General features: G+C 35.4%; 1 protein-coding gene across 5 annotated transcripts in view; it reads right to left on the bottom strand.

The window, feature by feature from the left end:
* LOC136847452 (U2 snRNP-associated SURP motif-containing protein) overlaps positions 1–21,717 on the bottom strand; it is a 49,597-nt gene that overhangs the window by 25,457 nt on the left and 2,423 nt on the right. For 4 of the 5 annotated variants that reach the window (XM_067119158.1, XM_067119189.1, XM_067119178.1 and 1 more), the window contains exons 1-12: positions 15,900–16,060; positions 11,710–11,892; positions 11,424–11,517; positions 10,912–11,119; positions 10,395–10,507; positions 7,858–7,934; positions 7,489–7,654; positions 7,054–7,217; positions 5,576–5,632; positions 4,944–4,987; positions 2,945–3,049; positions 1,457–1,572 (exon numbers count right to left, since the gene is read on the bottom strand). In XM_067119158.1, the coding sequence (XP_066975259.1) occupies positions 1,457–1,572; positions 2,945–3,049; positions 4,944–4,987; positions 5,576–5,632; positions 7,054–7,217; positions 7,489–7,654; positions 7,858–7,934; positions 10,395–10,507; positions 10,912–11,119; positions 11,424–11,517; positions 11,710–11,784 (1,219 nt within the window). In that variant the 5' untranslated portion in view covers positions 11,785–11,892; positions 15,900–16,060. Of the gene's footprint in view, positions 1–1,456; positions 1,573–2,944; positions 3,050–4,943; positions 4,988–5,575; positions 5,633–7,053; positions 7,218–7,488; positions 7,655–7,857; positions 7,935–10,394; positions 10,508–10,911; positions 11,120–11,423; positions 11,518–11,709; positions 11,893–15,899; positions 16,061–21,717 lie in introns of those variants that run through there. The other variant, XM_067119168.1, reaches the window with a different exon arrangement.

Raw genomic sequence — 21,717 nt, 5'->3', positions numbered from 1 at the left:
AATGACGACTAAATCTTTCACTTTCATGACAAAAGGCACAAAAAGTACTAACACCTGACATGTGCAATGAAGAAGATGATGAGATGATAGTTTTTTCATTCTGCACTCATAAACTTTCTCTATGGAATTACTATATCAAAATTACAAGATGCAACTTCCTATGTATACTTTGACCACAGTTTTAGACTACAGTACCAAGTTACAATGGAGCTCACTTGGCAAGAAGGTCACATTTTACTTTCCAATAAAAGCAAGCATAATACTGAAAGAGCAATTGCATGCACTCTTTTACCTATACTTGTATCAATCATTGTCATTGTTTTCACTCATTCACTTTCAACTCCTGTTGATGTACCAGTCCACAAAACTCTTGTGACTGTGTTGCCTATGAGTGACTCTTTATCAGGTAATGTACATCAGTTTAGTTAGACTGAACTATGCGGGCTATCTCTTGATTATTAAAAAGCTAAATGACAATTATTTCTCCATTTTGCATTTGCAAGGAATGTGGTGCTGCATTATTTTTGGGTATCATCTTAACTGGTGAATATGGGCCTAAACCTAAATTACATCTCAGAGCTTTAGGGGTCAACTTCACTCTGGCATATACAGCTTAGCAAATATAATACTGTATCCAAATACACATTCCTGGATAAGCAATATGAAGATGCTGGTGAGTACAGTAAACCCCCCTTATTCGCGAAGGATGCATACCAAACACCCCCGTGAACAGCTAAAATCCACGAATACTTGAAACCCCTCTAAAAAACACTTAGAACTGCCTATTTTGATAGATTAAACACAAAAAATCTCTAAAAATGCTTATACCAGAGTATTTTAATAGTTTATCACAAAAAGTGCATTTAGTCATGAAAATGATAAGAAAATAAAATAATCAGTGAATATTTCTCAGTGAAAAATATCGCAAATGGGCAAATTTTCCACGAATAATGTGCATGTACGTTCCACAGAGAAATCCGCAAATAGGTGAGTCCGAGAATCGTGAGACCGCGAATACGGGGGGTTTACTGTAAATACACGCGGGGGGTTTACTGCATGGGATTTATTTGTGGCTTGAATTTACCTTCAAGGAACTACAGGAGACTTTAATTAAATTTCTTTTCATGAATATGTGGGAACATGCCATATTCATGGTTGCTTTTGGGAATGCAATATCCATGGGTACGAATGGTGGAGATTATAACAAGACATGACACCAATTTCTGCCTTACTTCTTTTTCGGAACTGCATAAGAACTGATATGAAATCAGATCCCAACCACTTTAATGATTCATTGATACATAGTTTGAATTCACTTCTTTCACTGAAAACATACTGTGTCAATGGAAATCCTATACTTGTCTCCTCCCACCAAGCTGTCTACCTTTTACACCTATCAAAAAACCTTTTCAAAGACTTAAAAGCGTTAAAAAGACACGAAAATCAATATTTCTACCTTCAAACATTCTGAAAGGTTTTGTTGACCACCGACTTGGTGAATCGCCTTGTAGAATAGAAAAGAGTTTCCATCTATAGTATACATGTGCTGGACTCTGATTTTCAAACAAGAACCTGGAAATCATAAAAAAACGACACTTCAGAATAACAGTAATTAAAATTTAAAATACACTAGACATCTTCGGGAAGGGAATAAATCAGCTCCAATTGTCCCTCACTACAGTTTCTTAGGTTAAAGCACCTACATACAAAATCTTTTATTATGGGAACAAATAATAATGGATTCACACTAAATAACCAGATGCATGTATTATACTCAATGATATCACAATTGTAATAACAGCAATTATGATTATTTTTATTAATAAATAATTCTACCAGGCCACTAAGGTAATATACTTGACTCTCACTGGGCTGGCAAGAGGTTTAAATTTTAAATTTCATTTAATAAATTCTTAATTAAAAGTTTGATAACTACACAAACTAAAACTGTCAAAGATTCTGACAAAATTTCCTTAAATGATTTTCTTACACAGTACAAAACTAACCAATGATAATTAGCGTTTATTCCATGATAATTGCTTGGTTCCATAGTGAAAAAGAGCTGAAAGAAAATTACTGCTGCACATTGCCACCTCACAGTCCACTAACCATTAACCAACTCCACTCATTTCTTTCCTATGTCCTTTTTCATGTTCAATAATATTTTGAAGTAGTTTAAACATACTTTTATTCTCTTACATATGTATTTGTTTAGTGAGTTTTGTTTTTCATACCCTTTTACCTTAGGTTACTCTAAAATACAGTATTCACTATTTCTCTTAATTGTACTCTATTTTATATTGTTTTCTTTCTAGTTCAGTTTGTATTCTTACTTTCAAATATTCACATTTTTCTTTATGCTGTTCATGATTCTCTTCTTCTTACAGTTCAGTTTGTACCCTTATTTTGAACTATTCACTATTTCTCCTTATGGTGCTCAGGGTTCTCTTCTATTTAATTCAGTCTGTACACTTGCTTCTATCAACTTTCTCTCGTCACGCTTTTTCCGTGCAAAAAAATGTTCTTTTCCTCAGCCCTACCAGAAATTTTTAAACAATCACCCTTTGCAAACTTATGAATTCAGGCCTAGAAGTATGAATTTTCAGATAATACTCTTTTAAGTATATGCATTGTTATTCTTTTTACATACTAACAGTCACCTTTGCTTTTTTCTCTTCATGGTAATGGTTATATGTAGGATACTCCCACATCTAGAAGGTGATGGTGCATACTAATAAGAACAAAAAAGGTTTGTATCAATCCTTGCACCCACAATTTTATTATAACCCTTCAACTTGTATTACACACAAATTTTGTTTGCTGTACAGGTCATGGCCACATTATTCACTGTAATCCTTTAATCAATATTATGAAGACACGTACTAAGCTGTACAATTTATGGTCCCATACGGGAAATAAAATTTCAAAAGAAAGCTGATCTCACCTGAATTCTGGATTATTTATCTCCCTATTCATGATCATAGCTTCAAACATAGGTCCTTCACGAATAATAAATTCTATAGTACGATGTATAAGCTGCAACAGTGATCTGATGAAATAGAGAATTAAAATTTGGTTATTTCAGGCAATAAAATTCTACAGTATACACATCAATATAAGAATACATATATATTTATTAAATCTACACAATAAAAAGGATGAATTATCAGTAGTAGCCAAAATGAGCTAATAAATGTATAACCATATATTTTACTTCGTTACATAATTTCAAGTTCAAAGATTATACAATACACATTTTCTTCTTAAAGCCACTTTGGGTAGTACTATAATTCATATAAGAAGTAAATATTCATCTTCAGTGTGCTGAAAAATAACAGATTACACTAGAAATCATAATCACATACATTACAAAATTCAGTGGTGGTGGTATTTCAAGTTATTTAAGTTTGTTTTCTACTTATAGTCTTTCTTCTTTTCAAGTGTAGCTAAAGTGCTTTCAAATAAAGTCAAGGTAATATTATCTTTACAGCATTACATGACTTGAGCAACACAATCAGATTTTTCATGATTTTAATTATTGCATTAAAACAAACATTGACAATATATGAACAAAATCTACAAGAACCTATTTCATAAATTTCATATTCTGTTCTGCAACAAATACTTGCTAACATCATATTCCAAAAAGGAAATACAGCATCCTCAAGACATAAGCACTGACTAAATTGTATTACCTCCATAATGATGTTAGCATGATTTGCATGCCTGTAAAGTAACTCAAAATTTACATCTTTTAAATGTCCTGCAACCAATGCTCAACCTAAGATTCTCTCTACAATTTGAAAAGAATACAAACAAGGACAAAATGAAGAGGTTTACCTGTTAGATGAATAGAAGAACATGGCATATTCTTCATGGCACAAATAAAGACGGGAAAGCTGAGATTTTTTTATATATAAATCACCTTGGGAGTTCTTACGTTTCACATTAGACAGGTTATTGAAGAATAGTACTATTATCACATGGGAACCAAAATTTCCTCTTTTGTACCTAGCTCTGTTGCTAAGAGGGGCCCTCACAAATATAGGCCATGAGAGCTGAGACCCCATGAGAGACATGTCCATCATGTTCACTATAAAAGTTCACTGCATCAGTTTGCACTAGCTGAAGTCTTTTAGGAGTCCCAAACTCTGACCAACAGCTGCTGCTGTACCCGGATGAAGCCCTCAACCGCCATAGAAGACAGCCCGATGAAGCTGTGGGATAGAGTTGTAACCCTGAAGCCCCCCTATATGTCTGCTTCTATCCCTGCTGTAAAAGATTTTTTAAATGTTGCTCAAATTGCAACAAAATTCGCAGTTAAAAGTTGTCGATGCCGCTGAAGAAACATCACGGTGACAAGACTGCCCCTCAAAATGGCAAAGGAAAAACGCCACGCACAACGAACAGCTGTATGGGATAGACGGTTGTGGGGGGAACCCACATTATATTTCGGAGAAACGTCCACAAAATGGAGAAAGAAAAAAAAAACTCTTGTGCACCTATAAAAAAATGGTTAACCAATTAGAAATAATGAGTAATAATAAAGTACTGCTACTTGTAATAACTTAACTTCAGTCTTCTTCCTTCTGCAACCGATGCCATCTCCACTTGTCCTCATCCTTGGTAACTGGAAAGTGATCTTCATAGTATAAATAAAACATCCCCCAATCCATTAGTCTAGTTTAATTAACCCTACCAGCTGCCTGTTCCAGAAAAAAAATCCTTACCTTATTCTCATGAGAATCATTAAACTCTTCAATTACCATTTGGACAAAACAAACTTATCAAGAACCCTGCTTTAAAGCAAGGGATTGTCCATACAGCAAAAGCCTTCCAAATGAACATATGAGGCAGCTGGTAAGGTACATTGGAACAGACTTACCAGTGGGCAGGGAAGTCGGAAGAAGTGGTAAACAAACTAAGACGGGTTCTCTCTTTACCTTTCTGTTGGGATAACCACTTTGACAACAGCCCTTTGTAAAATCTGTAGGAATAGAGCAGCAACAAAGATAACAGATGGGTTGGTCTTTGTTCCTATAAACAATCATATTAATCTTTAATTGCCCTTCTCTCATGTTTGCCCCACCCCATGTGATATCAGAAAAAAAAAAAAATTTGTTAAATAATCTTCTAGTAAGATATAAAGACAAACTTTATGGCTGTTAGTAAAGTTTAAAATGTATGACTAATCATTTCTTACTTGTGAATGCCAAACATGAGGAGGACTGAAGCCTAATTATATAATTAGCAAGGCATTCATCAGTCCCTGACTTAAATGACAAATTAATGAACATATCAAAAGAGAAATCAATCATTCTTCCCATTAACCCCAAAAAGGAAATCAGTAACAAAATATAGACTGTATCAGCAAACTGAAAAGAGGGAGGTATCCGTATAATGAATTATTATCAAACAAAACAATCATTGCTTTATAATATAATATAATTTCACATTTAATCAAATTAAATCAATATAGCAAAACAGTCAATAGTATTCAAGTGATCTATAAACCTCAACATATACACTTCTCAACCCAAGACAACATAGTGCATGCAAAGTTGTCTGGTAATACCTTGTCCAACTCCAGCTTGGACTCGTCGGTTGGGAATGATGATCCAACAGGTGGCACCTGTAAAGAACAAAAAAAATACATACTAACAACATATTCAAATCAGTGAACAACTAACTACCTGGCACAAGCATGTTAATACCAAAACCCAACTTGCTAAAACTACTACTACTGTAATAAAACACAAGTAACTTTTCCACAGGTCTTTAAAAACTAAACTCGAGTAATGAGCTTTTTTAAATAATTCAATCCTTCATACGATGATATAAAACCAAAGGCTTTCCTTTCTGTTATGCTATCAACCATGAATAAGTTCTTGTTGTTGAACCTAATGCTGAAGTATCCAACAACTGATATTACAATAGAACAAACAAGTTTGTACAAATTAATAAGTACAAAACAACTGCTATATCACTATATGATTTAACACGAAATATTTAGGAAAATATATTCCACACTTATATTCTTTCCCTCAAAAAGCTTTGATTTGTTACCTCTGCAGTTTAATCCTTAAGTGGTGCAAAAATGTGCACAGGTAACATCCCAATTGAAACTAGAAATTTGACATTACCATAAGCCAGTACATTTTTATTACTATCAATACTATGTTAGTATTACTGTTAAAAAATACCTTAATCAAAATTCATGTTGGAAATCTTTGATAGTACAAATTTTTCTCCAGTTCATCACTCAACTGATTATGAATGAATGTATGAAATCCAGACATATGGCCCAGCACTGGGCCAGAGAGGCCTTTCAGTGGCACTGAATATAATGGAAAACACAGTAAAAGGATCTCCTTCAGCTCAAAACCAAAAACAAAGCATAAACAAACAATATAAAAAGTCATTAAACACGACTGTCAGCAAGCAGAAACTAACGCCACTCTACAATGAAATAAATATCTACTATTTTGCTTTTTTCCATACTTATGTACAGTTTGTATATATTATCATAGCATTCATTATAAAACAAGCCTCTTACTATGTACAGCAACCTTACATCATGTTCAACTACCTACGATCAAAATGACTTTTACTTCTTTCAAGATTCTTTAAAGCCACAAAATTATTTCTGACTCAGCCAAAAGAAAAACTAAACATGTTTATGAGAAGCCCTGCAGTGTTACCAAAGCTAAATACATCAAGTACAATATTTAGAAAAAAAAAAAAAAAATCTCTGATGTACAATATTTAGAAAAAAAAAAAAAAGTATGAGAAGATATGCTTTGGTCAACTAGTTTTTGTATTTCAATACTATCTAACTTGATTTACTTGGGAGTCACCTGGAGACTAAAATAAATTGATTTGGACTTAAGTTTAATAGCGGCTACATCTAACTTGTGGGCATACGCAAATCCTAACCACTGAAGTACAGGATAACAGGCGATTTTTGCAGAAATTTTTTAAATGAGTGTCATCTCTTACAATGCAAGAAATATAGTACTTATTATCCCACTAACTAATGAGAAACCTAATTACCTTGTCTCTGTCTCTTTTATCCGGCTGAGCGTTGAATGGTAATCCAGAAGGGGGCGGGGGTAAAGTGAGTTCGACTAAAGCAGGGGGAATGTATATTGGATGTAGGGGAATAGGAACTGCCTTTCCCCAACCAAGTTTCATTTCAAAGCCATCAATATCCTTACCTGAAAAGGCAAAGCAACATAAGGTATTAATGTTTTAACTAAACAATTTATCAACAGATAAACATTGTCATTACTATAAAATCGAAACTACACTAAGTTGTCTTGCTACTCACAAAAAAAGGGTTCTCTTTTATGAGACCTTGAAAATCTGAGAAGGACAACAGTTAGAATTGTTAACAGTATACCTCACAATGTTTTGTCCTCAACAGTAATCATCATCACCATCATCTTCATCTAAATGAACCAAATGTTTAGAAGCTTCAACACTTACCATTCAGGGCAGCTAAAGCTCTCTCTCCATCTTTACGATTCATAAATGCAACAAAACCACAGTTACGTCCACGATTTCTCTCATCATCAGTACGTGGCCACATAATTTTGATTGAGGCTAGTGGCCCATACCTTCCAAACAGCTCCATCAACCTTTGTTCCGTAATCTGTCAAAAAAATTACCTTAACCTCCACTCCTATAATAAATAGCCAGCTCCATAAGAATTTAATACTTTAACAGTAGTCTGGTTGTACTACTAAATAATCCATGACTTCTTGGTCTGGTTAAAATATTTTACAACTTGGTCACAACAGTAACACTTCAAATGACATTTTAAAAACATCAATCAAGAACATGAACGAAACAAACCTTTGGGCTTAAGTTTCCCAAGTATAAATTTGTAGTTGTAGGGTCACCGGGATCAAAGCTTCCAATCTTTGCATCATCTGTTGGACAAAGGCATAATACATTAGTCTGTAAAAATTAGGTAAGAAAAACTTAAACCAAAACATCAACTTACTCTATAGTATAAACAAGTGGATTTAATCTTAACCTAATAAACAAATATGATTTGCTAAAACATCAATATACAGCACAATTGCCGTTGACACAAGTAGAGGATTGGTTCTTGAACCCAATGGCTGCCACCTTAAAATCTGCTTATGTTACAGTGCCTTCTATGAAATGTTATCTGTATATGCATAACCTACTCACATTCTGCAGTTTACTCACTGTATATTATTTTACTACTATTTTTAGCAGCAAGTTAAATTATCATTAATTTAACCTAACCACTAAGTCAACATTCTTGACCATGAAAAGAATGCTCAAAAAGATTTGCTCTTTTCATCTATATACAGAACTATCATTCACTAAAGCCAATCACACTGTAAATGCTGTAGAAATGGTTCTCATACAAACTGGTTATGGAAAACTCACATGAAAAACCCTACTTGTAGATTTTTTTTTGTTTTTACATTGCATGGTTCAAATCAACATACCCAATACTTGCTTTGTAAAGGGTTAACTAACTTTCTGTAGCTATCCATATGTCATTTCTTAAATAAATTAGCCTGTTTCTGGCAAAAAGTTTTATAGTGTAATTGTGATAATTTCCTTCATGTTGGCTAATTAATCTTGATACAAAGAACATAAATTTAGGAAAAAAATATAACAGCCTTTATCTACAACACACTTTCACCTGAATACAAACCATCCCAACATTTAGAGTGCATCTACACAGTCCATCAGTGTCCAACAGACACTCACTTCCAGCATTATATGTGAGACATTTATGCAGTGTTACCATATTTGTAAGGTCATGTCCGTATTCTACATTTCACCTATTCATCAGCCATCCTCCAAATGATGGTTATGGCAATTCTGTTTATACACCAGCCACTGTCACAAGATGTAAACACACCAATATACCACTTAACTTCACATATTCCACAAGCACAAATTGAAATTATTTTAAACAAAGGTCCTTTAGGAACAGGAACAACAAAAATTTCTTTAATATATAGAATGACCAAACTAGCTTTAATATAAAGAATGACCGAAATAAATTTAATACACTGAATGACTAAACTAGCATTCTGATGACATGACAGAAAAATTAATAAAAAAACCCTCATTCTTTCAAACACCAATGAAGGCAACCATCCTAAGGTTAAAAAGTCCCTCCTTTGGACTAAGTTTGCTAGTAAAACCCAATACAAACAATTTCCATTAATTTTACAACTGGAATCGCAAAACAAGAGAAACCACACAATCACCACTCTGAACTTGACAACAGCTGACATATGATACTCCATAAGCACTAAATGACTATTTTTATTGGTTGTCAAGACACCAAAAAAAATATCCCTTTACTGACCAACCTAGCAATCTGATGACATTTAAAAAAAAAAAAAAAAAAAAAAAAAAAAAAAAAAAAAAAAAAAGTCATTCTCATTTCTACAATTTTTACCCTTTAAACATCAATGGATGTCAACCACCCAATAACACACTGTCCTCCTTTTGGTTAGCTTGAAAATAAACACTTGTGCACCTCATTTTTCTACTTCTGTAACTCATATCACATAAGAGGTGGTGTTTCATCTCCTAAGTTCAATCAGAACACAGCCATTAGCTGGAGTGGGGACTACTGCCATTTTATAAGGCAAAAATAAAATGGCACCTGATCCAGGCTATCACAGTAAGGCTTTCTTCTAAATGCATCCAACTGAACTATACATCTTCCCATTAGCAAATCTTTCATAAGGATGGCAACTTTAAGCAGCAGTCTTTAGCAAAGATAACATGCTTTTACAATGACAATGCAATACAGAGCATTCTCCTTTTTGTAACATATAATACAACACAATATTCCCACAAAAATACTGAATATTTTTGTCTTTTATATAGCTTCAGGTACAGGCAGTCCTTGGGTTACAGCATCTGGCTCACGTGCTATAAGCAGTTTTATGGCGTGTTACAACTCGCCACCAGGAACAGACCCCTGCTGTTAACCGGGGACTGCCTTTATGTATTACTAGACATGATGGTTCTCTTAAAAGTTGATTTTAGTTAGCATTTGATCTCCTACAGAAGTCTGTATGTAAAAATCCTTCTGAAAAACTGCTGTAAGCCTATTTCTAATAATTTCAAAATATATAAAACCATAAGCTTTAATAAGACTTTAAAGTGAAACAGATTTAGTATCAGGAATGTAAGCCAAACTACTTACAAAGATTATTCCTTAACATGAAGCACAAAAAATTATCAAAAACAAACATCTACATTAAAAGTAAAATTATATGAATCCCCCAGGCCTTTGAGGTTATGGTTTTATGATTACTTCTGACAAAAATACACTGTTTGCTCAGCGACCATCAATCGAGGACAAACAAAATTACCCATACCAAGAAATCCAGGAATCTTGGGTTCTGGAGCTTCAAAACGACTAGTTTTTCCAGACTCTCGAGTTTGATACATATTCTTAATACGATGTCTTTCTGCTCTTTCTTCCTGAATGCTGTAAAGATAAAATTAATTAAGTCTTTTGTGTGAAAGTCATAGCTAAAACAGTAGCTAAAACAGAATCAAACTGCAAATTGTACAACTTATAACCATCTTCCTTTCCTTATTTTTTTCTTTTTTCTCTACTAATTACTGTATTTCACACACAAATCTCAAAATGGCATAGGTGACCTCAGACTACTTCATACTAAATGACTCAGCATATACTAAATAATAGCTTTACTCTTTACAATCTTATTATTCAGTGAATGTGGTTATTAGCCCAGCAAACACATCACCACCACACACCCAATTATAATAGCAATACAAGGTTTAACATTAAACTTATCCAATAATTTTACTGCTGCTATTAGGTATCAATATTCTAATCTGATTGAAATATTTTATAATACAACTTACATTTTTAGCTCCTCTTTAAATAGTTCCAAATTACTTTTCTTTTTTTCTTTCTCTTTTTTCTTGCCTGGTCTATCAGGCTTATCCCGATCACCCCTGGGCGACGTTGATGCATATTGAGCTGCTTTTTCTGCACTGGAGAACTTTTCTGCTAATTCTGCAAGCTTCGATGTAGGTTTGTATAATTTTCCTTTTTCCTTAGTATCCTCCTCTGAAATGCCCAATTTTTATTACTAATATACTTAAAAAACATTTCCCAAGTAAACTGACACTTGGGAGCATAAAAAAATCTAATACATTAAATAATTAAGATTTGCAATAAATACATAAGGGGTTCATGGTTAACAAAGAATAAACTGTTACCCACTCTCACAGAAAGTAAGCCAAGACACTGTAACACTTTACTTAAAACATACATAACGAATTACAAAAATTAAATTTTCAAAACCCCGCATTCACAACTCTAAAATTAAGTAACACATTTAAAAGAACATTGAAAACTATCAAAAACTTACTTCGGGACCCAGCATCAAAGGTACCAGCCTTAACCCATACTTTTCCCTTTTGCGCTGGTCTTTCTTCAAATGTAGCAACAAACTCCTCATATGCCTGAAATTTATACAATGATGTAAAAGAGCTACTCGGATGATCAAGCTTATAAGAACTCAATATTTTACTCCCAGAGGAAACTTCGACAAGACAATAGCAGATACAGGTATTTCACTTTTCATTATTATGGACATCATGATTAAAGAAAAATGTCAACACTAAATTAGGCAATTAAACATGTTGACAAGTTACCTGAGCAGCAGCCTCTTCCTCCTGCCTCTTCTTCTCCTCTTCCAATTCTTTTTTAGACTTAGTTCGTGTTGTCATCGTAACATTACAAGTATAGATTGACAAACATGCTACTTTATGAATCGTCTATCTCTAAGATCACTTTCTTTGCCCACCAACACACTTCTGGTCCACTATCAATAAGCTCTGTTAAAGAAGAAAAACAAATGACACAACCATTAAAATTGTATAAGCTGGCAGAGGGATATAAGCTAAAATACACCACTACAGTAAACTGATTTCATTCAACTCAAACTTCATAACCATGGCTTCAAATCAGAATATTTTGTATTTACACAAAATTACATCAAACAACTGATTAAAACTCAAGTAACATCAAACAACTGATTAAACTCAAGTAAACAAGTTACCTTTTGTACCCACCTGACACCAATTAACCCAATGTTTTGTGAACAATGAAAAATTTTTGTTTGCAGAAAACTAGATCTGGACACAACTACAAAAATATAAAGAACTAACTTCGTTCAGATATTAATATTTTCCTCCACTGATACTAGATGAAACATGGCTGGAACTCAAGTACCTACTCTTGGCAAAATAAGTAATTTTAAACCTTCATGCCTATGTGTAAGTAAATAATGACATGTGTGCTTTGCACAATATTTACTTACAAAGCTTCATACCTACAAAAATTATCTGAGAGATTAAAATGCCTCTACATCTGTGAAGGGATGAAGGGTCAGTATTCCTTTGCTTGTCACAAACTGGTCAGTATTCCTTTGCTTGTCACAAACTGATCTCCATTGGTACAGCATTCTGACTGGCACTTTAACCTACCCTACATCTATCAACTGGAGAGAGATTCCAATCGGAAAAAGGGCTTTAGGGTGTGTCTAGCAATTTTCCAATGGGAAAAAGGGCTTTAGGGTGTCTAGCAATTAATCTAGTCAAAACTGTCAAAAATACTCTGGATTCATATTGACTTTTAATGTTAAACTGAGTTCTATAGCCATGGCCTGATAATCACTTGCACTTGCTACTGTGGCCAGAGAGGCTTGGCACCCACACCCTCTTTTACTGATAAGTGGTTGGTAGTAGACCTACCCCGTACACTGAAAATCTAGTTATGCTCTGCAATCTACTTTTATTATAAAACAATAAAATAAAATAAAATACATAAACTAAGCAATAAGTCACAAAAGGACTAACAAATCTTTTAGTCAACTGTCATTTGTGAAAAACAGGTAGTAGCCTTAACACAATTTGATGTGAAGGAGTCAGGCTCCAACTTATATTTTAATATATCGGTAATACATGCACAAGACTCGTATCCCAAACTTGAGGTACTTTATAACTACCGTATAATGATGGGTCAAAGTAGGTATAGCTCACTTGTCTTATGTGTCCAGTTACAGTTCAGAAGGGGGGGGGGGGGGGCAAAGGGAATTGGAAACCAATTAACCCAAAAATTAAATTTAAAATAGCCGAAGTCCATAAAAATAGAGTACACAAACCCACAATTTGGACAAGTGTGGTACACATTTTATTGCCTTGGCTAATTTCAATGCGAGATTTGGATTTCAAGTAGGTTTTGAGATATTTTATAGATACTGTAGTCTTGTCTGTAACTTGGCTAGGATATGAAAAATACCTATTTAAGTCAAAATTTTCCAATTTACATGCCCAAATAGAAATGGACAAAAAATCAAGTAAAACAATATCCTTAACATAAACAATACATTTATGACAGGCTGTATGCTACTGCCTAATCCTGTCTGCCAGATAGACAGTCACTGACACTGAGACACTAACTGACACCATACCAATGATTCACAACAATATCCCTACATTCTACACCACTGTGCACTACCCACTATGTAAATACATTCTGACTGTACGATTACAATTACGCCAAGTGATTCGTAAACAGCCATCCGGATCACCTTAACCTGTGTACAGTGGACCAAGCAACAGCAAAACCAATTCTTTTTGTAGCTCATTATTATTTGTTTAACTAGCTGTAAAGAATAATTAGAGCCACTGGTGATCAAGGGGAAAATAGGTACTGTTTCTGCAATAAACTGCCTAAGAACTTGGTACATCCTAACCTGACCCAAGGCACTGTGCCATGACCTGGCTTAAATAGGTATTTGCCACCCAAACCGTTACATAGAGATTTTTCATATTTTTGGCCATTTCCAAGGCAGTTTGTAACCCTCCTAACCTTCCCAATAAGCAGTCAGCCAAAAAAGTACACTGTATAAACATATTTTAAGGTTTGTAATGTCATAAAATACATTTGTACACAAACACTGACCTGCTGACCAGGTGAACAGTGCACACAAACAGTCAACTGAATTTCAAACAAACTTTTACATCACTTGCATGGATGGAACTTTACAGAAGTGTATGACCTAATCTAATATTTAGCCTACAGCATGACAGAAATCCAAAAAAAATACTGCTGCCATACACGTGTCAAGGAAAATTAATTCTTTCAACTCCTAAAAACTTAATTTTAACTGCAATATGAAGACAGCCTACAGTTTCACGGTGCATTCTCAAGAGAGAGAGAGAGAGAAAAAAAAAAAAACATTGAGGAAAACACCGAATAGGGTAATATGTAAAGTAGGGAGATGGGTAGTAGCTCATAATTTTGAACCTACTACTACAAAAGGGGTAGCCTAGGCCAGTCCATGTGCTCGATGTTTGTTGATACTTGGGGGGGGGGGGGTGGACCGCCAGCCAGGTCAGGGCACAATGCATTATGAAAGGTTAGATTAAGGTTGTCTTGGTTAGTTCATGGCCAGTGCCAAGCCACATATCCAAAAGAGCATTTAGTCCCACTGATCTGTTTCCAATATCTAATAAGCAGTGTTATACGGAAGGGTGAGGGAAGCCCGCCTGGTCAGGTCCTGGCATGGCACCCCAAGTCAGGTTAGAAAAATACGTTCTGACTGGGTAAGGGCCCAACACTACAATAAAAGGTTCTGTAGATCTAAGTAGTAGCTCCGCGGTGACGATTTCCTTCTAACTTGACTTTTTCTAGAGTTTTTGGTTGCTAATTATGGATTTACCTTCAATTTTTGTCGCACGAATGTAATTAACCTGTAATTAATCCCTGAAGTCCATCCAAATAGAGGTTTCCTTACACAATCTTCACAAGACAGAGCACAGGTACGTCTGTTTGGAATGGTTCACATCACGTCCGGCAAGTGCAATAACTTGTGAACATATGGGTACTGCCAAACCCCCGGCCAGTACTAAACACGGCGAAGGGACATTCCATTTGGCCGACAACAAACAAATGCACTGCCAATATCAGAAGGCCTAAAAGTGTAGAAAAAATCAGTTTCCAAGGTAAAAACAGGCACGGAGCTAACAGAATTACCAAAGGTTGGGTTAAGGTTGCTTTCGTTAGGGCTGGTAGGCTATGCAGTGTAGGGAAGCAAGGATATTCAGTTACTTGGGAGGGTGCACTAAGTTAGGTTAGGAAGGTAAGGTCTGGTAAGGTGAGGACATTTCATTCTCGGAAAGTTTGTTTTGGCCGATTTTCACGGTCTTAGGCCATTTACTGAGGTAGCTTACAAGTATAAATAGGCTAAGCCTGACCTACAAAAATAAAAAAGTTTTTGCATGGCTCTGGGAATGGATTGAAGGGAACTTGAAAGTGAAGAAGTGCATGACAGCCCCTAAGCTAAATATATGCTGCGTAATGTAATCCTTTGCCCCAAGATAAAATGCAATGCTACATATTAGGTTACCTAGCTTACTTGGATCTAAACGAACCTACTTGAATGTTACGTAAGTCTCCAAAAACAGCTTGAGCCAAGTGCATTTCACATGCCACCCTTGGCAAATCAATGACATGGTATTTATGGGAAAAAACTCGGTAGGGGGGGAGGAGATGCCGGGTGGGGCTGGGATTACGCCTGGCCAGCAGAAGCAAGTTTTCAAATGTGTGGCACCACAATATTCATCCCACAGCAAATTAACCTCCATCGGTTTAAGGAGCAACCCTACGACGTCAAAAGCGAGTCAGAGTTGCAGGATAAAATTCGCAAAACACCGATTCGGTCAATGATTAATCCCACCAACTTCGCTGGCCTCGCTCAATTGATTGAAGATTCGTGGCTTGCAACGAGCATCAGCAATCAATAATACGGTAATTGTGTCCTTTCTGTCACCCTTACCTTAAATATTCTTCTGGGAGGTAATATCCAAAATCCCGACCGGCGAAATTCACCCCGTAAGTGTCACAAGTTTAAGTTGTTTACACGGTGGCGTCGTCGTGCGCACCGGACGCCATTTTATTTGATCACGTGACCTATATCCAGTGTAGCCACATTACTTCAAATCCCAGCAATTACCCTCTTCTTTTTTTTTACCTAAACAAAATCCCATTCATCAAAAAACAGTCGTGCCACTGTTACAGGAGTTGTAACAAAAATATATTTTAAAAAGTTGACAATAATTAACAAAGGCCTTACAGTAAAACTCATTTATCAAAAAACTCCGGCTGGAATTACCCATGAAACACCACTTGTCCATACAGACGTTATTATTATTATTATTATTATTATTATTATTATTATTATTATTATTATTATTATTGTTGTTGTTGTTGTTGTTGTTGTTGCTACTAATGCACATCCACACTAGAAGATGGTATAAATACCTGGGGACAAGTGACCTGACACAATTTCAAAATTAGTAATGACAACGTATTCCATCATTGGGCACGACCCAGTGTATTGATGACAGTAAGTAATGATCGATACTTGAATATGCAATAGTTTCTCATTTCACAACTTGTAAGAAAGTATTGTTCCGTACTAGGAGCTGTATTAACGCGCTTAGTGAATCGAGTAGTGTAAAGTATAAAAAGGTTGGGTGATGAACACAATCTTTGCCACGCCAATAATGCGTAAGACCAAGTAAAATTAAATTAGCAATTAAGATGACTTCTCCTATCACAAAGCAAAACCGAAAATTGCAAAGCACTGTTTCACAACTGAAGGGAAAACAATAACACCGAGAGCTTTTGTAGTCCTGTCCCAAAGATGATAAGAGTGCTACGGCTGCAATACACAAAATCAAAAGAACTTTGGAAACACAGAAACTAAAATGTTTCTTTGTTTTTGAACGGATAAAGCAAGATGGAGTATCTGGAATGGCTTCTTTTCGAGGTAGGAATTTAATAGCTGTCATGAAGGACACAATACCGAATAGGCTGAATCACTGAACAGGAATTCTGGAGAGCTGCACCCAAAGCAGAAGAGAGAAAATGGAAGGTTTTTACTTAACCCTTATGTAGCATTAGTTCTACCTGCATTGATTTTCAGAATTCATAAACGAGATGGGCAGGATGATATTATAATTTAATGGTCTGGATCTAGTGATATATGAAGATATCTAAATAAATCTATTCAGACTGTTGTATTTACCGGTTCCATTCTTTCACAACACAGGCTATTCGTTTCCATTAAGTTAGCCTGTGAGTTTTCCCTTTCAAGATCTAGACTGGATAAAGGGATTGGACAGATTTCCCAGTGACCTTTTTATGTATATATATATATATATATATATATATATATATATATATATATATATATATATAGTATATAATATATATATATATATATAGTATATAATATATATATATATAAATATATGTTACAATCAAACTGAAATCAGTCATTTCATGAAATGACTGAAATTTCAGGCAGATAGCGAAATGCACACTTAGGGGACATTTGATCCCAGAGCTAGTATTAAACACGGCGAAACAGTGAGTCACCTACACTGTTTCGCCGGGCTTAGTACTAGTCCCCTGGGACGTCAAATGTATTTCGCCGTGTTTAGTACTAGCTCCTGGGGATCAAATGTCCCTAAGTGCACTTCGGCTATCTGCCTGAAATTTCAGTCATTTCACGAAATGACTGATTTCACAGTTTGACTGTATATATATATATATATATATATATATATATATATATATATATATATATATATATATACATATACTACAGTATACTGTAGTGTGTATTTCCATGGTGCATTATATACAGGCAAAACACTGGTAATATAATGACTTTCAAGAGATATACTATAAAGCACAGTGCCCGTATTACAATAAAAGTTGAGAAACATGTGACAAGATAGTTTGTTGTCAACCCATTAAGAAATAGGCAATAAAATCCATAAATTAAAAAGTCACTTATGGACAACGACACTGATAAAATCTCCGTATGGTAACACTGCGCGAGTGAAGTTCCGCTGACAGAAGAACGTCTTGATGCACCGACTTAAATTTTGCGCAGGATATTTCCTAATGAATTGGTTATTTTTTCTTTATTTCACCTCTTCCTTTCCTTATCCTTTATTGTACTATACAAAAGGATGGTTGACAGATGCTTTAACAGTCAACAACGTTTAAGTAACGGCCTACATTATTCCCAGGTTTCAGTGCGCATGTCTTCCCGAGTCGCAGAGGAGAGGAAAAAATAAGTAGGCATACGACTGGCTTTATTTAAAATTTTAGTCCGTGGACCTTAACAGCACAGGTTACATGTTTCCTCCCTACTGGAAACAAACAGGGGAGTAGGAAATTCCATATGTTTGGCTTAAGACCTTCAAGTTGTCTTTGACAAATGATTTCGAGACTTCTGCCTGTTCTATACGCTGGATTAGAATCGTCTTCATAATTTGGAACGAGATCGATACAGGATAATTCAAATGTGTTAATCCTAGTTCCATAATCGATATATATATATATATATATATATATATATATATATATATATACATGTGTGTGTGTGTGTGTGTGTGTATACACACACAATACTTTAGTAGGAATCTTAATGAATGTACAATTTCGTGGAGGTAAGAGGTCCATAAAATTTTCTGGACTATACAGCTCCGAGAGAACTACCATGAAAAAATGCCATACATCAGCACAGAAGGTTCATCAGAACGTGTTTAATCCTATACATACACGGTATCATTGAGCTATGTTACCCATATAGTCTAGCTTTCTGGTAGCTGAGGTCTCTTCATTCCCATACCTCTTCCACATCACAATACTTGCGCGTCTTGTTACTCTTTTTCATTCACCCGTTATCCTCCATTCTTTCCACAGGACAGTTTCATCACAAAACATTCTGATCCATCTCTTCCACTGATTTAACCTTTTCGCTACTACATATTTCTACATTTCTCACCCTTTCAGTCCTTTTTGGTGACGTCTACTACATAAACAAGTCATCTCTACATTCATGTTCAACTTCTACATTTAACATTTAGGAAAGAGTAGCTCAATAATTCCCTCATACATTGCAGCCTCTTCGTCAATATGAAACTCCGAGTTTCCTTCCAATCTCTTGCGCACACCCCCACTACCTTTCTTGATTCACTCGTTCTGTGACTCCCCTCTTCTCTCATCCTATACATTTATTCATACATGCTATATTAATCCATTACTTTTGTTCTGTTATCACCCACATTAACTTTCATTGCTCCATTTCCCTTGTCTCTGTTAACCTCATAACATTACTCAAGTTCACTTCAGTCTTAACTTCCGACTCTTGCAAACTCTTTTAAAATCTTTTTCTAGTTTCTGCAACCTTCTCCCCATTGTCAACAATCATTGCAGTAACATTGGCAAAAGTTGCAACTTTGCACCTAAATCTACTGACCTTTCACTGACTCTTCCATCACTTTACTAGTAAAGTTTTTAAGCAGAAACGAAACGTATCACACCTTTTAATTTACTCTAAACCAGTCACACTCTAGCCCGCAAATTCTAACGCATGATTTTCTTTCATCATACCTCGTATTTCTTTACGAAAAAAACGGAATAAATATATATATATATATATATATATATATATATATAATATATATATACTTGCATGCTCATGTTGATAATAAAACAACTGAATTAATGCTGTTACTGATGAAGAGGATTGGCCGACTGAACTTGTCCGTAGCGGCTGTGTCGCCCGATATCGTTATCATGGGAGGCAGAAGAGTCTCATCATTGCCATTCTCGTCTCGTCATACTTTAGTGTACTTGTATTCTCCACACGCCACCTTCGTTGCTGTTGACTATAAATACCCTACAGGTTGACTCATACTATCAGCTGCCTACCGGTGTATTGGCCAGTAGGAGCACTAAACGGAGATGTAAGTATCAATATTTTGCCAGAGGAAGTGATTATGCTGAAGAGGGGCTTTTGCGAATCAGCTGAGACTACGGCTGTCTCCGCATCCCTGCGAAAGAAGCAGACATAATCTAGCAAATTCAAACGGGACTGCAGACTCAAAAGAGAAAGAATGCTCTTACAAAACTGATTACGAAATACTACAGACGTTGAATAAATGTGAATAAGTTTGCAGCCACATTTAATTTCTTTTCCTTCAGAAATACTATCTCGTGAAGTAAACGAGAATGAGGTGTACCTAAAATCAAAATAAAGTTTTCTGCCAGCTTCAACAACATACATACCATTAACGAATCAAGAAATACTGAGAGAATTGCCACAGTGTCTATACCACCTGTTCTGGCAATGCAATACCCGGCCCAAAAATGCACCGTGCTGCGGGTGATGGAGACATCACCTTGCGCATTGAGAAAGAGAAGTTTGCTTGGCCGCAAAATGTTTGTTGAAGGCGGTGATGGCCGGCAGCAGTAAATTCCAAACTAATTTGATTGTTTGGGATTTGAGGATTATAGACCATACTTAAGATAGAGACGTACGCAAAGCTAGAAAGTTATCTGCAAGAAAAGATGACGCCACTTGTTAATGTAATAGACAGAACAGGATTTATCCAAAAGGAAAAAACGGAAAATCTCATAAGCAATGAGACTGGCATCGGTAAGCCCTATGTAAGGATAACATCATGGAAAGGGGAGGAACCAGTAGGGTTGCACGACTTGGCTTCCTGAAAGCACTTGAAACTCAGACCAGCAGGTCACAGTTACTAATGATGTAGTGAAGTTCCGTTTTCTTTACCATATAAAATGTTTGTACTGATGCAACTAGTAGGCTATTGGTGAAATGAGTTTTCAAAAACTTATGTGGCTTATTTGTCGGCAGAGGTTTATGGGGCTTACTTGTTTTTCAAAAACTCGTGTGGCTTATTTGTCTGCAGAGGTTTATGAGGCTTACTTGTTTTTCTTTAAGCCTCTTGACATGACTTACAATGCCACCTGGTTTGCACGTGGCCGCTTAAAGTATTTTATAAATTCATTGCACGACGGGCGTCCCATGTGTAAAGAATTTCTTTAGTATTTATGCGACACGATAAGTTTTTGAATAACTACATTCATTATTCAATGAACAAATCTAATCGAGTTGTTTATTATCTCATGACCTTCATTGCCGATCACGTACTTTTGGCTGTGCACGTCAAGACATGGCCTCGTTTTTTGATGAGATTTGAGACTGACATATTTCGGTTTGTGCCTGTACAGGTTTTTTTTTTTTTTTTTTAATACTTATAACCCACAAAGACTTCTGGAATTAAGAGGTAAATTTTTCTTAACATATTTCAAGCTTCTTACACGGGCCTAAAGATTTCTTGACATTATAAAAAGAGAAAAAGGTTTGCTTATCAGCACAGCATCATCTTGCTGGTGTAATAAAAACCAAAATATAGGCTGTAAATCAAATGCTTAAGCAATTTTAATACTTTTTCATGGTTTTAACTTGATGAAATTTTGATAAAATCTGTTCTTGCAGTGACCAAGGTTATGTTACTGAAGTTTCTGGCTAACGATTAGTTGTCTCATTATGTATTAAACTTTTTATTAGAAAACGTCTTGTAATTTAAAGGGAAACTTGTTTTCACTAGATTTGCAAACAGTGACAAACAATTAAAGGACAACATTCGCAATTAGTATTGATACTTTTTATCCATGTTGCCTTTGCTTTACAAAAATCACTTTTTTTTTGTCAGGTAATGAGTTGTTGCTGCAAGGGCGAAGTTATATAAAGTTAATGATCT

This window comes from Macrobrachium rosenbergii, chromosome 2 (genome assembly GCF_040412425.1).
Source record: "Macrobrachium rosenbergii isolate ZJJX-2024 chromosome 2, ASM4041242v1, whole genome shotgun sequence".
In the NCBI taxonomy this organism is placed as follows: Eukaryota; Metazoa; Arthropoda; class Malacostraca; order Decapoda; family Palaemonidae; genus Macrobrachium; species Macrobrachium rosenbergii.
The sequence above is the reverse complement of the archived record's forward strand: the minus strand, read 5'-3'. Positions and strand labels throughout refer to the sequence as shown.